The 15,465-nt window shown below is 47.7% G+C and overlaps 2 protein-coding genes across 2 annotated transcripts in view; both read left to right on the plus strand.

Annotated features, from left to right (window-relative positions):
- Nucleotides 1-15,465, plus strand: part of LOC119169665 (vesicular glutamate transporter 3) — a 230,896-nt gene that overhangs the window by 28,920 nt on the left and 186,511 nt on the right. The gene's annotated exons all lie outside the window — the stretch shown is intronic.
- Nucleotides 5,576-8,465, plus strand: LOC142786656 (uncharacterized). The gene is made up of 2 exons (XM_075884287.1): nucleotides 5,576-5,862; nucleotides 7,754-8,465. Exons 1-2 carry the CDS (start codon nucleotides 5,592-5,594, stop codon nucleotides 7,921-7,923), a joined length of 441 nt encoding a protein of 146 aa, XP_075740402.1. The 5' UTR covers nucleotides 5,576-5,591; the 3' UTR covers nucleotides 7,924-8,465.

The following is a 15,465-nucleotide window of genomic DNA, read 5'->3' on the forward strand; positions in this document are numbered from 1 at the left end:
ACTGATGGTCGTCATCAAGTTTCGATGATGCTGGTCGATACGTAGGCCCATGGACAAGTGATTGGGAAGGCAGGTCAGGATCACTCGCTTCCAACGTACTGTAAAGGGCAGCGCCTTGGGTTCTGTACCGGCTTCGAAGCCAAAGGGCGGTATCACTAGACATATCGTTATGGCCATAAGGACGAAGCAAGCCACCAAAAGACACAGAGCTGTACGGCGGAATCCCCGCAGGTGGTGCTTGCGGCGCTTGGAAGCAGACGTCGAAAAATCATTCGGGTCCAGTGACGTGAAGCGGATGCTGTCTCGGCGTCGCAACCTGTCGGAGGCTCTCGGTCTTGTTATCACCGCTGCGCGGCCTTTGTAGCCAAACTGCCAACTCTCGGTCGTGCGGTTGTAAGGTATATGGGAAATGGCGCCGTTACCTTTCATCGCAGTTGAGCTGTTAGCGACGAAAGAGCGCTTGGTTACAGTGACTCGCACTGGGAAAACATCGAATTTTTTCACAGCCGTACTCGTAAAGGACGACCACAGGGCGTTTCCTGGCGCGCTTTCTTGAAACGAACGCAGGTGGCGAGTTCTAGGCCAGGGCCAACTCCCGATAGTGGCCGTAGTGTAGGAGCGTGGTGGTGCGTTGTATAATATGCGCACTTTTTTGCGTTTCTACTAGCTTCGTCTTCGCGACTTACTACGCTCCTGTTGTACGCGAGGCGCTCTTTGGCGATGTCGAACACGTAACGAACTGCAGGAATGCCGCGTTGCTTGAAAGCATGCTTGGATGCATCCGCATTCGTAGCGCTGAAGTGCGGCCCGTTTTCTTCAGAAATGCTCCCACCGTAGCCATCATCTCGGCGGGCGTGGGCGTTTGCGATAGAGATGGCGTACACGATGCAGAAGGTGGGGCGCAGTGTGCGAACGAGACGTACCATCATTCTCCAACTGGAAGAGAACGTCCAGCCAGGCGTCAGTGAAAACTGAAGCACTTCGTTACTTTCGCCAACGCCCCTTTCACAGCTTCTTCTTCCTTGAAACAGCCAAGCGGATGCACGTGAACGGCTCTGCGCCTGAATGGAAGCCACGTTGTTGTTATTGTTGTTGTTCCCATATTTATCGTGGCGCATAACCACTATGGGGGATTGCCCAAGAATAGTGTGACTTTAAAAATTATTGATCAGATTTGGAATCTTGTTTTTGTCGCCTAGAAGATCTTGGCTCATCATACCCACTATGGGGATTGGCAACACTGTATCTTATAATGTCAATTTTTTATACAATGCTTGCTAAAAGACAGAGAAATGAGATAAGAATACTATTACCATTCCTTTAAAAAAGTTGATTGCCTGGTTGATGATGATGATGATGATGATGACGACGATGATGGTCTTAAAATCGTTGGTACCTATCCACTCTGTGGGATCGGGTCAGCACAGTCTCGGTTTGGAGCTGGCGCAACCTCACCGCCTCCCACCGGGTAAGATCCCTGTGCGGAGGCGGGAAGCCACGCCGTTGCTCCCTGTACCACGCGAGGATGTCGCCGTAATCGAGCAGCTGCTCCTCGCCTTCTTCTTCGGTCGCCGTCGTGTCTTCGGAGGCGGGCGCGGCCGCGGTCCGGCACGTGGCGAGACCACGGGCCGCGGCATCCGCCTCCTCGTTGCGGTTCGGAGATCCTGGTATCAGGTCCCTACCCATGTGAGCCGGGAACCATTTTAGCGTCAGCCTCGACTTGGACTCGTCGCTTGCCAACGCCCTAGCAGCCGCCCCGCACACGGCTCCGCGCGAGAAGCTACGGATGGCCGTCTTGCTGTCACTGAGTATTGTCCGCACGCCCGGGGAGCGCGCCGCCAAGGCTATCGCCATCTCCTCGGCCTGGCTCGCGCTCCGCGTACGCACGCTGCATGACGTGACGATCTTGCCCGTCGTTGCGGCGACCGCCGCCGCCACGTAGGCGTCCTTGTTCTTGACTTTGGCCACGTCCACGTAGACGGCGCCCTCGTCGTTCTGATGTTGCAGCAGCAGCGCCCTGGCTCGCGCCGCTCGTCGTCCCTCGCTTTCGCCGGGACCCATGTTCTTTGGCAGCGGATACACCACCAGTCTTCGCATGGTTGACTCCGTGAGTGGAGACGTTTCGTGGTCTTGTTCCTCGGGGGAGGACAGGCCCACTCGTTCCAGCAGCCGCCTGCCGACCGCGGTGCGGCCCAGGCGCGTCAATTGAGCAGTACGTTGGGCCTCGCCGATCTCCGAGAGCGTGTTGTGCGCTCCCAGAGATAGCAAGGCCGTCGTCTTGGTGCCGTTGAGCAGGCCCATGGCACCCGCATACGCCTTGCGGATGGCCGCGTCGATTCGCTTCCTCCGAGACTGTGCTGACCCCATCGCTAGCGCGACACGTGTGCCCCGAACTCTACGTGAGTGAAATGTGCAGTGTGTGCGCGAGCGCGAGAGCCACCCTGGCTCACATACTCTGGGGATGTGACGCAGACAGCGCGGACGGTCCGGTGTTACCGCCGCAAGTAGAACAGCGTGTGGGGTCTACGGACCCAGAAGACCAGCGAAGGGCCGTCCGGCAGCTCGAGGTCGCACTGGCGCTGCAAAGGCGAAAGGGGGACACCCCCAGTAACCCGAGCGGCGACGGGGCACGAAGGCCTTGAGGTCTAGGCCCGCGTGACATTAGGACTTCTAGTGTAACGTGAGATAGGGTGAACCCCACGCCCTGCGCGGCCGGAGGGAATCCCGCATGCTGGAACCCAATAAAGTTTATTCTCTCTCTCTCTCTCTGTGGGATCGGCCATGTGTTGACGTAAGCAACGGAGAGAAAGCAAACTTTTTTCTTCTACGAGTTGGCAAGTTTTATCCAAAAGGTAAATTGAACATGCTTCTTTATTGATAGCAGCTTTGAAAGGTTGATCTAACCTACACACATTCGAACAATATCTCCAGGTTAGTTACATGTATTTAAGAGCAGTATACGTTAAAATTCAATTGGGAGGCATCGAGTATCCATGTTCCTGCAGCTAGATAGCGTTGTCGGTAAAAGTGTCTGCGAGTAGTATCGTTTCCAAACGTTATCTTTCGCTTCATGAAAGCTACCGGGTCATAATAGTTAGGCGCCAAGCAAAGCGTTTTATAACGACATATTGACCGTAAACTGAATATTGTAGATTCGTAAAGGACGATATGCGTGTTCGTCAAGAAAAATGACAGTGAGGCTTTCACAAAAAAAGAAACTTCGTCGCGAATGCGAAGCATTGAACGCAGTAGCAACAAATTGGACGGCCACGCGCAGAATGGCAAGCAGATTGAACCGTGCCCGACGTTTCTCACACAAATGATGAACAAAACATACTCACAGGTACAAATGAACGCGAATAAGCGTCTGAGTTGTTAGTTCGCTGTGTCTGAAAAGCACGCCCTTTTCGCAAACGGAGGCATTGCAACGATTGCAGTGACCTTTGTGCGCCCCATAACTACAACAGAATTGTTCCAGTGCAAGCCGCGGTGAAAGATGAGAGCTGCGCGTGCTCATTGCACCATCTTACTAATAATGCAAAAAACACGACAGCCCCCCCCCCCCCCCGAGTTGCCCGCCAACAGCGGTAGAGTGGCAGACATAAATAGCTTGACGTTTGAACGTTTAACGGGGTACCTTTCGGTGAGGCAGTGGTTAACGCCTCACATTCACGAAGCGGAGGTCCCACGGTCGATTCCGCGCACCGGAGTCTTTTTAAGATGATACTCTTTCTTGGGGACCTTCAACGCAAAAATTTTGGTCTGTCTGTACATTTTGCCATCCTTAACTGTACCGGGTACTCGGAACGGCACCAGCAGATACCCAAAACGCCCGACCTCATCCGCAGCGCCCACCAGTGTTGCTCAAGATTCATCGTTCATGTTTGTGCGATTGTCAATAAACGCAATTATTGCGCATACCTGAGGCACCATAACAACACGTATATATTATGCATGTGCGTCTCTTACTAGAAAAGGCATACATAAGTAATTCTAGGGACCGTAGCGTTTATAACGCTGTGCTGATCATGCAACGCTTGAACGAAGAGGCGAGTGTTTCCAACGCTGTGCTAAGACTGAGGTCCCTAGATGAAACAAGCTTCATCTTGGGACCTTAGCTAAGACGACACGGTCGTGGCACCTACCCGTCGCCTTGCGTTCTGCACTTTATCACCACTGAAAACTGCCAGATATCGCTCATGCCTCACGTGTGACGCGACTTCATGCCCTCGTTCGCCTCCGCTACACGCTCGAGGCACTCTAAGGCCGCGTTCACACTGAGCATTCCGGCCGCCGAAAGTGCTCCGAATCCGGTTCGGCGGCGGCGAGATCCGCTGAAAGGGCCTTCTCCGCGCCGATCTCTCTCGAACCGATTTTTGCGGCGTCTGCCGCCGAATCGGTCACCGCGGACCAATTGGAGCGCTAGTCGAGGAATTTAGAAAAATGGCGGCCAAGCCCTACTCACTTGTTATGCTGCAGTGCACCTAACTGAATGTTGAAACCAACGGGAGTTTAACCTACTCTGTGCCTACTTCGCCTCCGCATTTCGTGAAAGAGGTGACCGAGCTTGCTGTTGGCGTGACCGAGCTTGTTGCGGTCTTGCAAAGCAAAACGAACCCACCAACGCCGCTGGCGTCGGTGGTTTTTCTGCTCTTGGTGCATTACAAGACAGGCACTTGCCAGCAAAGTAAGCAGTACTGTCTTTTCTTGCTTCTTGCGTAGGAGAATCGTCGAAGTATACACCACTGGATAGCGTTTCGAGCCGCGACAACATCCGGGTGACAGCGCATCCATCCCGTGTTCGTACCGTAGTAGATGGCATATTCGGCGGCGCGGGGCGCGTCCAGTGCGAACGACGCTGTGTTTCGGTGGCAGGAGAATTTCGGTCGCTGTAGAAAGCGGATGTTTCAGTGTGAACTAGGCATAACGCCAGAATAGCAGTCACCCATTTATTGCGCAGAACGTCAAATATATGTTTTGTTCACTCTCTCCACACGCAAGACTATCGTCTTTCGAAAACATTTGCAGATTAATATGCAGATACGGGGCCATGTTTTTCTAGATCTTTTTTTCTTTTTTGCGTTTTGATATATATAGATACATATACTGTGCATGACATCAACGCCGACGCTGGCAGCAAAATCTAGCCGAAAGTGTCCATAATGTGCAATCGCAATAATTCATGGACTATAAATTTTTTCACAAACTTGATATAAACGCGCCATGAGCATGCCTCACCTGTCATTCCCAAAACTAAAAGTGCACAAAATATCCAGCACACGTTCGTTGAACCGGATGTTGAAGCAGTAGAGGTTTTTAGTTGGACGTTTTTACGCTCCGCTTAGCAGCTAAGCGGAGCGGAAACGCGAGTGCACATGCGCCCTCCGCTAAGGCCTTAAGCGGGAGACACATGGTGCGAATTCGGATGCGATTTGCCGTTCGGATTCGGATGCGATTCGTGCCAACAGCCGCATCCGACAGCCATCCGACAGCCATCCGACAAAATGCTGCGACGATTCGCACGCTGCGCATGCATCCAACTTGCTGAATGTAGCCGCAAGGCAACCGTGGCGGTCTGTCGTCCACAGCCAATGGCAGCGCTGCATCGTATGACGTCAGCGTCCCACTCCACCTCGCCAGTACAAGCTGCATGGACGCCATTTCGTCAGCTTCATTTCAACTGTGCGGACGTATATTTTTTCGCCATGAGTCAAGCCGCGGTGCAAAATGATCTACTAATATCGCTAGTTCATGAGCAGCGAGTGCTCGGGGACCAGCGGCTGGCGGCCTGCAAGAACATCGATGCGCGCACGGCTGCGTGGATTGCCGTCGCGACGAGCCTAGGCCTAGCTGGGACACAGGGTGAGTACCATACCAGCATTTCTAGGTGTGATTGTGCCGCCCAGCACGAGTTGCTACTGTATCACTGGTATTTCACTAATGAACAATACGCGCATTTACGAACTCTGCCGCCCCTCCTCCCCCAAAAAACGTACTACTGGCGCCGTACGCTCTTGTCTGCGAGTTTGTTCGCGACTGCCGCGTGTATGTACAATTTTAATATTGCTGTGCTATAGCGGCGGAATGCTGCATAGATACTTTTTCGATTCTCGTGTGTTGCGCAGACCGATGAGAAAAGCGGCCGCGGCGAGGCAATGTCTGTAGGGTGGTATTTGCATGTGACTCTGAACGAGCGCGTTTTGGAAACACCTGCGCACTAAAATGGAACACACACAAGCATGTTTGCGCCCACCCAGTGCGTGTTTTTGCATCACCCTCAGAGGAACATTTTTATTTATGTCCCCATCAGCGGCGGCGGCTCCGTTACCAGTTGTTTTTGCTAGTTGTCAACTTGTGGCTCACCAAGGAAGACAACTGGGCACGTTAATTCATGTTCAATAACGGTAACGTTGTGTGTGCGTGTGCAGGCCTTCGTGGCGTATCATTCTCAGTGCATTTTTGCCGTTCTTAATCAACTTGTGGCCGAAAGAGTACAGCATACATGGCTCATTAGACGAATTGAACCTCCTGCATTGTCAGTACATCTTGTGTGCTGTGTAGGACTGCAGCCGATCGCTTTAGTGAAAACACATTGTTCGATGGGTCGTTCGACGTGGCAGTAATCCAGAACTAATATCAAGTTTTTTTCGAAATGAAAGTAACCATAAACCAATTCCACAGACAGTTGGAACCTACGACTTTATTGTTTTTATGCCAGAATAAAACAACTCACAGCAGATGAATGAAATATTTTATTTCATAATAACTATGACTAATCACTGAAACTCACACAATGCTGTATAAGACTGCAGCTGATCACTTTAGTGAAAACACAATATTCGATGGGTCGTTCGGCGTGGCAGTAATCCAGAACTAATATCAAGTTTTTTTTTCGAAATGAATGTAACCATAAACTAATTCCACAGACAGTTGGAGCCTACGACTTTATTGTTTTTATGCCAAAATAAAACAACTCACCGCAGATTAATGAAATATTTTATTCCATAGTAACTATGACTAATCACTGAAACTCACACAATGCTGCATAAGACTGCAGCCGATCACTTTAGTGAAAACACAATGTTCGATGGGTCGTTCGACGTGGCAGCAATCCAGAACTAATATAAAGTTTTTTTTTTTCGAAATGAATGAGTCATAAACTAATTCTACAGACAGTTGGAGCCTACGACTTGATTGTTTTTATGCCAAAATAAAACAGCTCACAGCAGATGAGTGAAATATTTTTTCCAAAATAACTATGACTAATCTCTAAAACTCACACAAAACACCACATCGCTTCATTTTATTTTTAAAAATGTAATGCTCCATGTCTTGAAATTATTCATTGTAGGTTTGATTTATTTGAAAATAGTGCATCAAAATTCGTGCCTAAAGGGGAAATCTGTTTATAAAAGTGCTTGCCCGGTAAATTCGCTCTAAAGACCTCGTTCTGTACAAAATTTGAAGTGATTGTTCTTTTTATTTGCTTGCACACGGCACTTGCTTATTAATTGCCGTATAAAAAGCGCTCTCACATTTATGCTGCAATAATGTATTTGTACTACACAGTTACAAGCACTTAATTTGCACTAGCAACCTTTCATAACTGCAAAGATGCTTGCAAAATAAAATATACTTTAGAGGTACTCTTGAAGCACAAACTAAACAACAGTTTCTTCGGTGCTTCTTCTATTAGAGAATGCTAGGTTACCAGTTGCTATCCGCTAACTCGCCTACTCTTCTATGTTTGCAGGTGACACAGCAGCCATTCCCAAACGATGGCGCAATCGAAGAGACACGTTTTGCAAGAAGTTGCGCGAATCAAAAAAGAAGAGTGTGGCGCCTGCTGGGGAGCCAGTCAGCTCGTGGAAGCACTTCACTCAAATGCTGTTCCTGCGGGACATTGTGGAGCCACGTGTGTAAGATAATCTTTTCATTTTCCCCACGAGGCTTTCGAAACAGCTGACAGGTGCCATAACGCTCATGCTTTAGAGTTGGAAAACAAGGAAACCTTGGTCTATATCACTAACCCATCACTGACATGCATTAACTGTGTGCTTAGTATGATAGAAATTAAAGTAGCTCATAGCAGATTCTCATGCCCTATTAATGACTAGTATACTCACTGTACGTGTAAAGCAACACATACATAATTAACACTATTTTAAGCACATTTCTTTGCTTTACTTTTAAAATGAAACAAACTACCATCAAAACAAGGGTTTGAAGACATTCCAGTGAATTATACAGCAGATACTAAAGTGAAACTTAAAATAAATCCTACAGATCACAGTGAAGGTGTGCTGCAAGAGACTCCGCAATACGTCGACATTGTAATTATCAGCCAATACACACCTCACATCGATAGGCCTTACGTATATGCAGACACAAACAAATGTGGACTGTGCCACTCTGAGCTTCTAACATGGCGGTATGCACACGATGGCTGACAGATGGCAGCGTTTTCACACAATATCTATACAACCATAGCGAGGAATGCTGAACAGTGAAAATAGGTATAAGTGCATTAACGCATTACAATAACTACATTCAAAATAAAGTTCAAATACGGTCCGCTTACGAGCAGCCTAAGCGGAGCGCGGTGCGTCGCTGCCGTTTTTGCAAGCGGAAGGGGGACAACGCGCGCGCCCTCTCTCGTGCATGCAGCAACTTTGCTCATTTCAAGATGGCTGCCTCCGGAGATGGCACGCTTTCCGCGAGTGCTGTAGCTTCGCCGTCACTTGCCCAGCGCAAGCCGCGAAAACGATTTCACATCGATGAAGATTTGTGCCTGCTGAAAGAGGTGGTGTGTGCCAACCCATTCAGCAATCCCGCCGCGTGGGAGGACGTGCTGCGAAATGTCATGAGAGCGGTAAATCGCGAGCTCACAATTCGCGGCATCAAAGAGCGAGTGGTGCTCCTCATCGGCTATTTCCGACAGCAGGACACAGTGAACCTATGGAAGTGAGTGCTTGCTTACTTTATTAGTAAACGCTGTTCAAGTGCTGTAGATGAAACAGTCGCAGCGTAACGTGCTTCATTGCTCCGTAGGTCCGGCACCGAAGAACAATATGGAGAGCGGGAGCAGTTGCTTCAAGATGTATCGGACCTCATGAGAGAGGTAGATTATGCCCCCAGAACCGTGCCACGGAAGATAAACGGCATGGGGCCGCGACAGCCCGCTCAACAATTAGCATCGGCCAAGGCGTGCAGAGCCCAGACTCTGCTAATTAAGGATGCTGAAATCGCATCTTTACCCGCTGTCCGGGCCTCAGACGTCGGACAGAAAAATGGCAAGTAATCTGGAGTGGAGGCTAACAGCAACCCACCCCTAAGCTTGTACTATGAAATTTGTGAAGTGTTCATCTTAGCGATTTCTGAATCACGATTGACAGCATGCATTTCAATGGCAGTGTTCACAGAATGAATTGTTATGACACTGTAGTCACACAGGTTTTTTAGCTGGAAAGTTTCCACTTTAAATATTACATTATTCAGTAATATGCTGGCCACTGTGCATGTTCATTATATGGCATTGATCCTCAGGCAGTCAATATCCTAGACAGTCCCACGTTGTGGATGTGTGATGTACTTAATCGGCACACAGTGAGAAATGACTGAATATAAAAATAATCTTTGATTCAGCTTGCTGAATTTCTCTCATGACTTCAGTGAACATGTTTGTGAATTTTGCTCATTAACTGGGATAACAAATATCTATTTTGACAGATATAGGGAAGGAAGGTACTTTTTATTCTGTGTGAATTATTTCTTCAGGGGTCCTATAATATTACTAATGACCTTCTCATTCATGTGCCTCGTTTTCTATGTGCCTCGTTTTCTATGTGCCTCGTTTTCTATGTGCAGATGAGGCAACAGCAACAGGTCTGCTGTTGGCAATCTATGAGAATGACCTCAGTGAGCCACCACATAGAGTGACGGGACAGCAGGCGACAGAACCGCAACCAGCCCAGCTGGAGAGGTGCCGGCTGCTGTACCAGGCGTGCCGGCTGCTGCACCAGGTACGTTCAAAGTACATTGGAAGCGAAATATCTTTTTATTTACTTATTCACAACGTGTACAACAAGGCACGTTAAACAAATGTTTGTAGGCAAAATACACATGAGAAGAAAGCGCACCCTTACTACTATGTTAATGTATATTCTTTAATACTACTACTAGCACAAATTCGCACATGAAAGTGTTTATGCACGATGCTGCAACGCAAGTTGCACCGTGTAATCATTGTTGTGCAAAACACTAGAAAACATGAATTAAAAAATGCCGCCATATCCACGAAGTGAATGATGATGATTGGGCGAAGCTCCGGAGGTAAACCTGGTAAACCATGAATCCTCCGTACATTTTGCCCACTCGATTTTATTGCAACGCTCCTCCTAGCGTACGTCGCCGCACTATATCGAACGATGACACGCGCCATATGTGGCATCATTCCTATTTTATAACACCTCGCATCTTTCATAATCAACTACACGTACCACCGTCTAGTTTATAACATCTTGCATCTTTTGGACGGACGGACGGATGGACGGATGGATATGGCTGTACCCTTTAGATCGGGCGGTGGCTAGCGTAATACTTAGAACTGAACGAGAGGTGGCTACATACAGGGGACGCACAGCCCACGCCTTAAGGAGCTTCGCTCCTAGAAGAGATATACACAATACCTTAGCTAATATGTTCAGTTCCTAACTTGTGATGATCATTCATGTCCTTGTAGCACAGGATACATTGCAAGCAAAGACTATAGGGGATAGCGACGCTGACCAGGACGCTCAAGGGGCCAACGCTGCCCATCACGCTGAAGGGCTCCTTCGTGCGCCGGAACGGCGGCGTTACAGACAGTCTGCTGTTCCGACAGGTATTGCAAATCAAACTTGAATGATTTTTCAAGTTGCACCAGATCATGCATTGCTCTCATTGCATTGAAACAACATACATGTGCTACATGTGATTCGTTTGCTTGTTTTTTCAATGCCGATTTGAGGCTTGGCATTCATCATACCCGAATGTGATAAGATGGTCCTGATTCGAGAGTAAATTAGTTATGAGCTGTAACACTTTAGAAGTGTGTCATTTGTGCTCTACTTCAATTTATAGGAATCAGAGGCCTCCAGGCCCTTGGACTGCAGCTCCTTCTCAAAAGGGAAGAAAATGAGTTCCTTCTCCGGCAGAAGGACATAGAGCTAGAACACCGACGGCTTGACCATGAGGAACATCGCATGACACTATAGAAGAAAGAAAAGTAACATTGGAGGAAGAGTGCCTGAAAATGGAAGCTCAGCGCCAGAATGCTACTACTGAAATTCTCCAGGAAATGAGCAACAAGCTTGAACAATTAGAAAAAAAATTACTAGTCTACACGAATAAAGAAACTGTGTCGAAGGAAGCCGCTCAGTTCTTTGGTCTCAAATATTCTTCCAACTGAGGAGGTTCCACTTGAAAGTATTGCGATACCTTTGAGCTATACATACAAGTGTAGCAATTAGCAAGTATTGTACCAACTTTTACATGCGTGACACGTTCTGCCATTTGAGTCTCTGATTTTTACGAAAATCTAGAAAAGCAAACAAGCCTGCAATCTTTCCGAAATTCCATTCGACTGCTTGTCCAATGGAACTCATTCCATTGTTGAAAGCCCGCTGCTGCATAGTCACGTTCCCGCCATACGGTTTCAACAGCAGAGGTCGCAGTGGATAGGCAGGGTCACCATACAAACAAAAGCTGTGGCCTTTGGCAAGCTTCTCTAGCTTGGGATAGGTGTTGCTCTTTCGAAGGATACCTGGAAATACAGGAGCACATGAAAACATTTTGCCACACGATAAGCGACACTGAATGCTTCATAAAATGCTTGCCATTTCCCAATAAATTTAAACAGATGTTAAGACGACTCTGTAGTGTGCACTTTTTAGATGCACTCTCTTTAAGTAAAAAAAGAAAAAGCTTTGATGTATATCCAAGTAGGAAGATTTCTTCACAGTGCTATGCAGTAAAACACATTTATACTGCATTTTAAATAGAACCTGCATGGCATTACCTGTGACGAGTTATAACTGAAGACTTGTTGCACAGTAACAAAGAAAACTTGACCACGGCATTATAATCGTAACTGGGGCATGTATTTATCATTTTAGCTTGCACCTTATTTTCGAAATAAACAGTTCACAATTTTTTCAGGTTCTCTTTGCAACACCATTCAATTTGAATAATATGCTGCTTTCTGCTGTAACCACAATTAGTTGTCCCAGACTGAGTGTACTTCACAACATTATTACGAAGTGATAGCTTGTTTGCTGAAGTAGCACAGAGCACTCCCTCAGATAGGTGAGATGATGCTTTTTTTTTAAATTTGGACGAGTAGGACGGGGCTCAGTATAACAAAATAACTTGCCTGAATCATGCCGGCTGCCGACGTATGGACTGTTCAGTTGGCAAATGATTCCATTTGGACACATGATGGACTGAAATTTAAGGGCGTGAAAGCGCTTATGCCTTGAAAAGAACCGCTTCTGGTCCTTCGATGGACGGCAAATGGCTCACGCCGTCCTGTTGATGAAGCCCCAACAGTTGTGCAACGGCGCCCCTTCGGAATGCACAGCCCGCGATGAAAGGTTATATTAGATTAGAAGTAACAAAACAAATTAACAAACTTTATACCTCAGAAAAGAGTTGGAGTTTAGCGATGTCCAGCCAGGTGTGGTTATTCACATCTCGCAGCAGATGTCCAAACGTGCTGTCAATGTGCGCGAGCACTGCATTAGTGGCTGAAGAAATCACTGACTAATGCCGCCCGAACAGCGGCTCCAGTTCTCGCAGCTTATTGGGATAAGCCAGCCGCCGTAGCGTAAGGCAGAGTGCCTCAACTCCAGAAACTTGCACGCCCTGCGGCGTTGTCACATATTCTGGCACTTGTAGTGCATGGCACAGGCTTCGCACGTCATCTCTTTCAAACCTAAAATACGTGCGAAATTGTCCTCTGTCCATGTTGCCGATGTTCAACCGGCCATGTCGGGACAGCGGGTCTCGCCGAGGGTACTGGAAGACTTCAAGGCACAAGTCCTTGATTTCGGACCACTTTAAGTAACCCATCAGATATGGGTCCTCAAGCAAACTTGTCGGAGGCATCAATGGTTATGCAAACACAGTTTCAACGGTGAAAAATAAAAACGCCGCCACCACGCACGCGTCAAAAGCGCAAAAAAAACACACAGTGAATGCTTGCAATGGATCTGGAACGGAACCTTGCTGACTTTTGAGTGGCTACTATCAAGTCAGAGCTTGCTTCTTTGTCAAAAAAAGAGACGGTTAATGCTATAAAGTGGATTTTTAAATACTTCATGAACAAGAAATAATTTGTACGTTCTTCTATTGCTTTGTATACGTGAAAAAAAATGTTTTTTATGTTGTGTACCGACGATGACACGCCCAGAGGGCGCTGCAACTGCAAAAGGTCCGCTTCGCTGCCGACAACGAATATCTAAACAGAAAAATTAGCCGCCGCTCCGCTGCGGCTTCGCGGGTGCTTCGCATTTAAATGCTTCACATTTAAAATAAATAGGCCTTTCAGAACTGACTGGTGTGATTCGTAATATGTTAAATTTTGTCGTATACAGTGGGCTCTTCACAACGGCACTAGAAGCAGGTGTTCTGAGAGCGTTTTCTCCACCTATTGTTACGCGTATATACATTCCACTTCATATTTCCGATGGAGGCGGAAATGTTGTAGGCCCGTGTGCTCAGATTTGGGTGCACATTAAAGAACCCCAGGTGGTCTAAATTTCCGGAGCCCTCCACTACGGCGTCTCTCATAATCATATAGTGGTTTTGGGACGTTAAACCCCACATATCAATCATCAATCATTCCACTTCATGCGGCGTGGTTGAGGTGTCCAGCCAGAATCGATGCGTGGCCGCGAGAAGCGAAGCTTGAATGAGGAGGTGATGCGAATAGAGCCCGGCTATGCCCTCTCGTTTACTCTTGAAGGCAAGGCGAAACGTCCTCGGAATGTTTCAGCATACTGAATATACCTGAAAGGACTCAAGTTCGAAGTAAAGAAAACAGCTTTTTTCTTTCTTTTTCTTTGCCGCCCTGTAAAGCACGGATTGGCGTCCTTGAACATACTGTTAATCAGTCTTGTCTCGGCACTTCTTTGGAACACTTTGACTGACCTCTCTCTTTCAACCTCTCTTCGCAACAGCTACGACGTGAAATCAGGAAAAGGGACACCAAAACCAAGATTTTATAGCCTTTGAAGACTGGCCGCACGCTGTTCAAGCATTCACCGACGTCATCAGGAGCAGCGACACGCAACAGCCACACAGGCTCAGTGCGTGGGCACGATATGCGATGACGCACTTTAGTCCGCTCTATTTTTTTATGTGCAGATCATCGGATGCGAAACGTTTTTCCCCGCTTCGCTTTACTGCTGTCTCTTGCGTCGCTTCATCCTCCCGGCTCGTCCTACTGGCGTTACGTAAGTAACGCGCCCTAACGGTCTTCCGGAGGAACACTTATGCAACGTATACGGGTATCTGGAAGCGAGCCAACAAGCAAATGTGAGAGGGATACAAGAAGAAAAAAAGAGAAGATGCAGAGCCCAGGCAATAGACATAAAGAAATCACAGGGAAAATTGAGCCGTGTTCAGTTTCGCGGTCAGCGATAGCCAGCGAGAAACGCGAACCTACAACGCCATGCCTTCGCTTCTATCCTTGGAGCCCTCTTGGGAGGGCCATTGCGTAATGGCGATGGCATCTACGAGGGGGAAGTCAAAGGGAAGCCGCTACCTTTCTGGCTGTGATCAATGTCTACACATATAGTACGAAGCAGGTCGGAGCCGCGAGGTGAGGCTAATGACATTTTCATTCAGAGAGCCCATCAACAGGAATGTGAAGTGGTTAGCGGAAACGACAATGATGTAACATGGCAGAAAGTCTTCCCCTTTTTTGGTACTGTTAGGGGTTCTAATACTGTTCCAATGCGGGCTTGTGGGTTTGGCTTCCTGTAGCGCCGGGCACGTGTGTTCATGTGCATTGCGTCCCCTATAATCAGCGCTACCTAATAATTTCTTTAGTGCAGAAAAACTAGTGTTACACAGAAGGTCCACGCAACTAAATCAGCTTTTTTCCTTGTTACAGCTTTCGATAATTCCGGCTATCAGCTTGACGCAGACAGCATTCGGTGGAACGCCGCCTACGCGTCAACGAGGTCTGTCACTCAGGACGGCTCACTGCTCTCTCATAGCTGAGTACGAGGTATTCGAAATCGCTAAACACTTTTTCAAGCACACTTGGCGTGTCCAGCATGAAACTTTTTTTTATTTGGCTGGAACAGTAGATGGCAAACACAAACTAAATCTACAGCGTACATTGTTAACAGTGCACTGATATCGGCGCAGCTACAATTAACTGGTATGGAAATATGTGGCGTGTTTTTTTTAATGAGC

This window comes from Rhipicephalus microplus, chromosome 2, assembly GCF_043290135.1.
Source record: "Rhipicephalus microplus isolate Deutch F79 chromosome 2, USDA_Rmic, whole genome shotgun sequence".
Taxonomy (NCBI): domain Eukaryota; kingdom Metazoa; phylum Arthropoda; class Arachnida; order Ixodida; family Ixodidae; genus Rhipicephalus; species Rhipicephalus microplus.

Coding starts and splice junctions, on each gene's coding strand:
- LOC142786656 (XM_075884287.1), top strand. CDS start 5,592: ATGGCAGCGCTGCATCGTATGACGTCAGCGTCCCACTCCACCTCGCCA. Junction 5,863..7,753: donor AGGCCTAGCTGGGACACAGG/GTGAGTACCATA, acceptor CTATGTTTGCAG/GTGACACAGCAGCCATTCCC.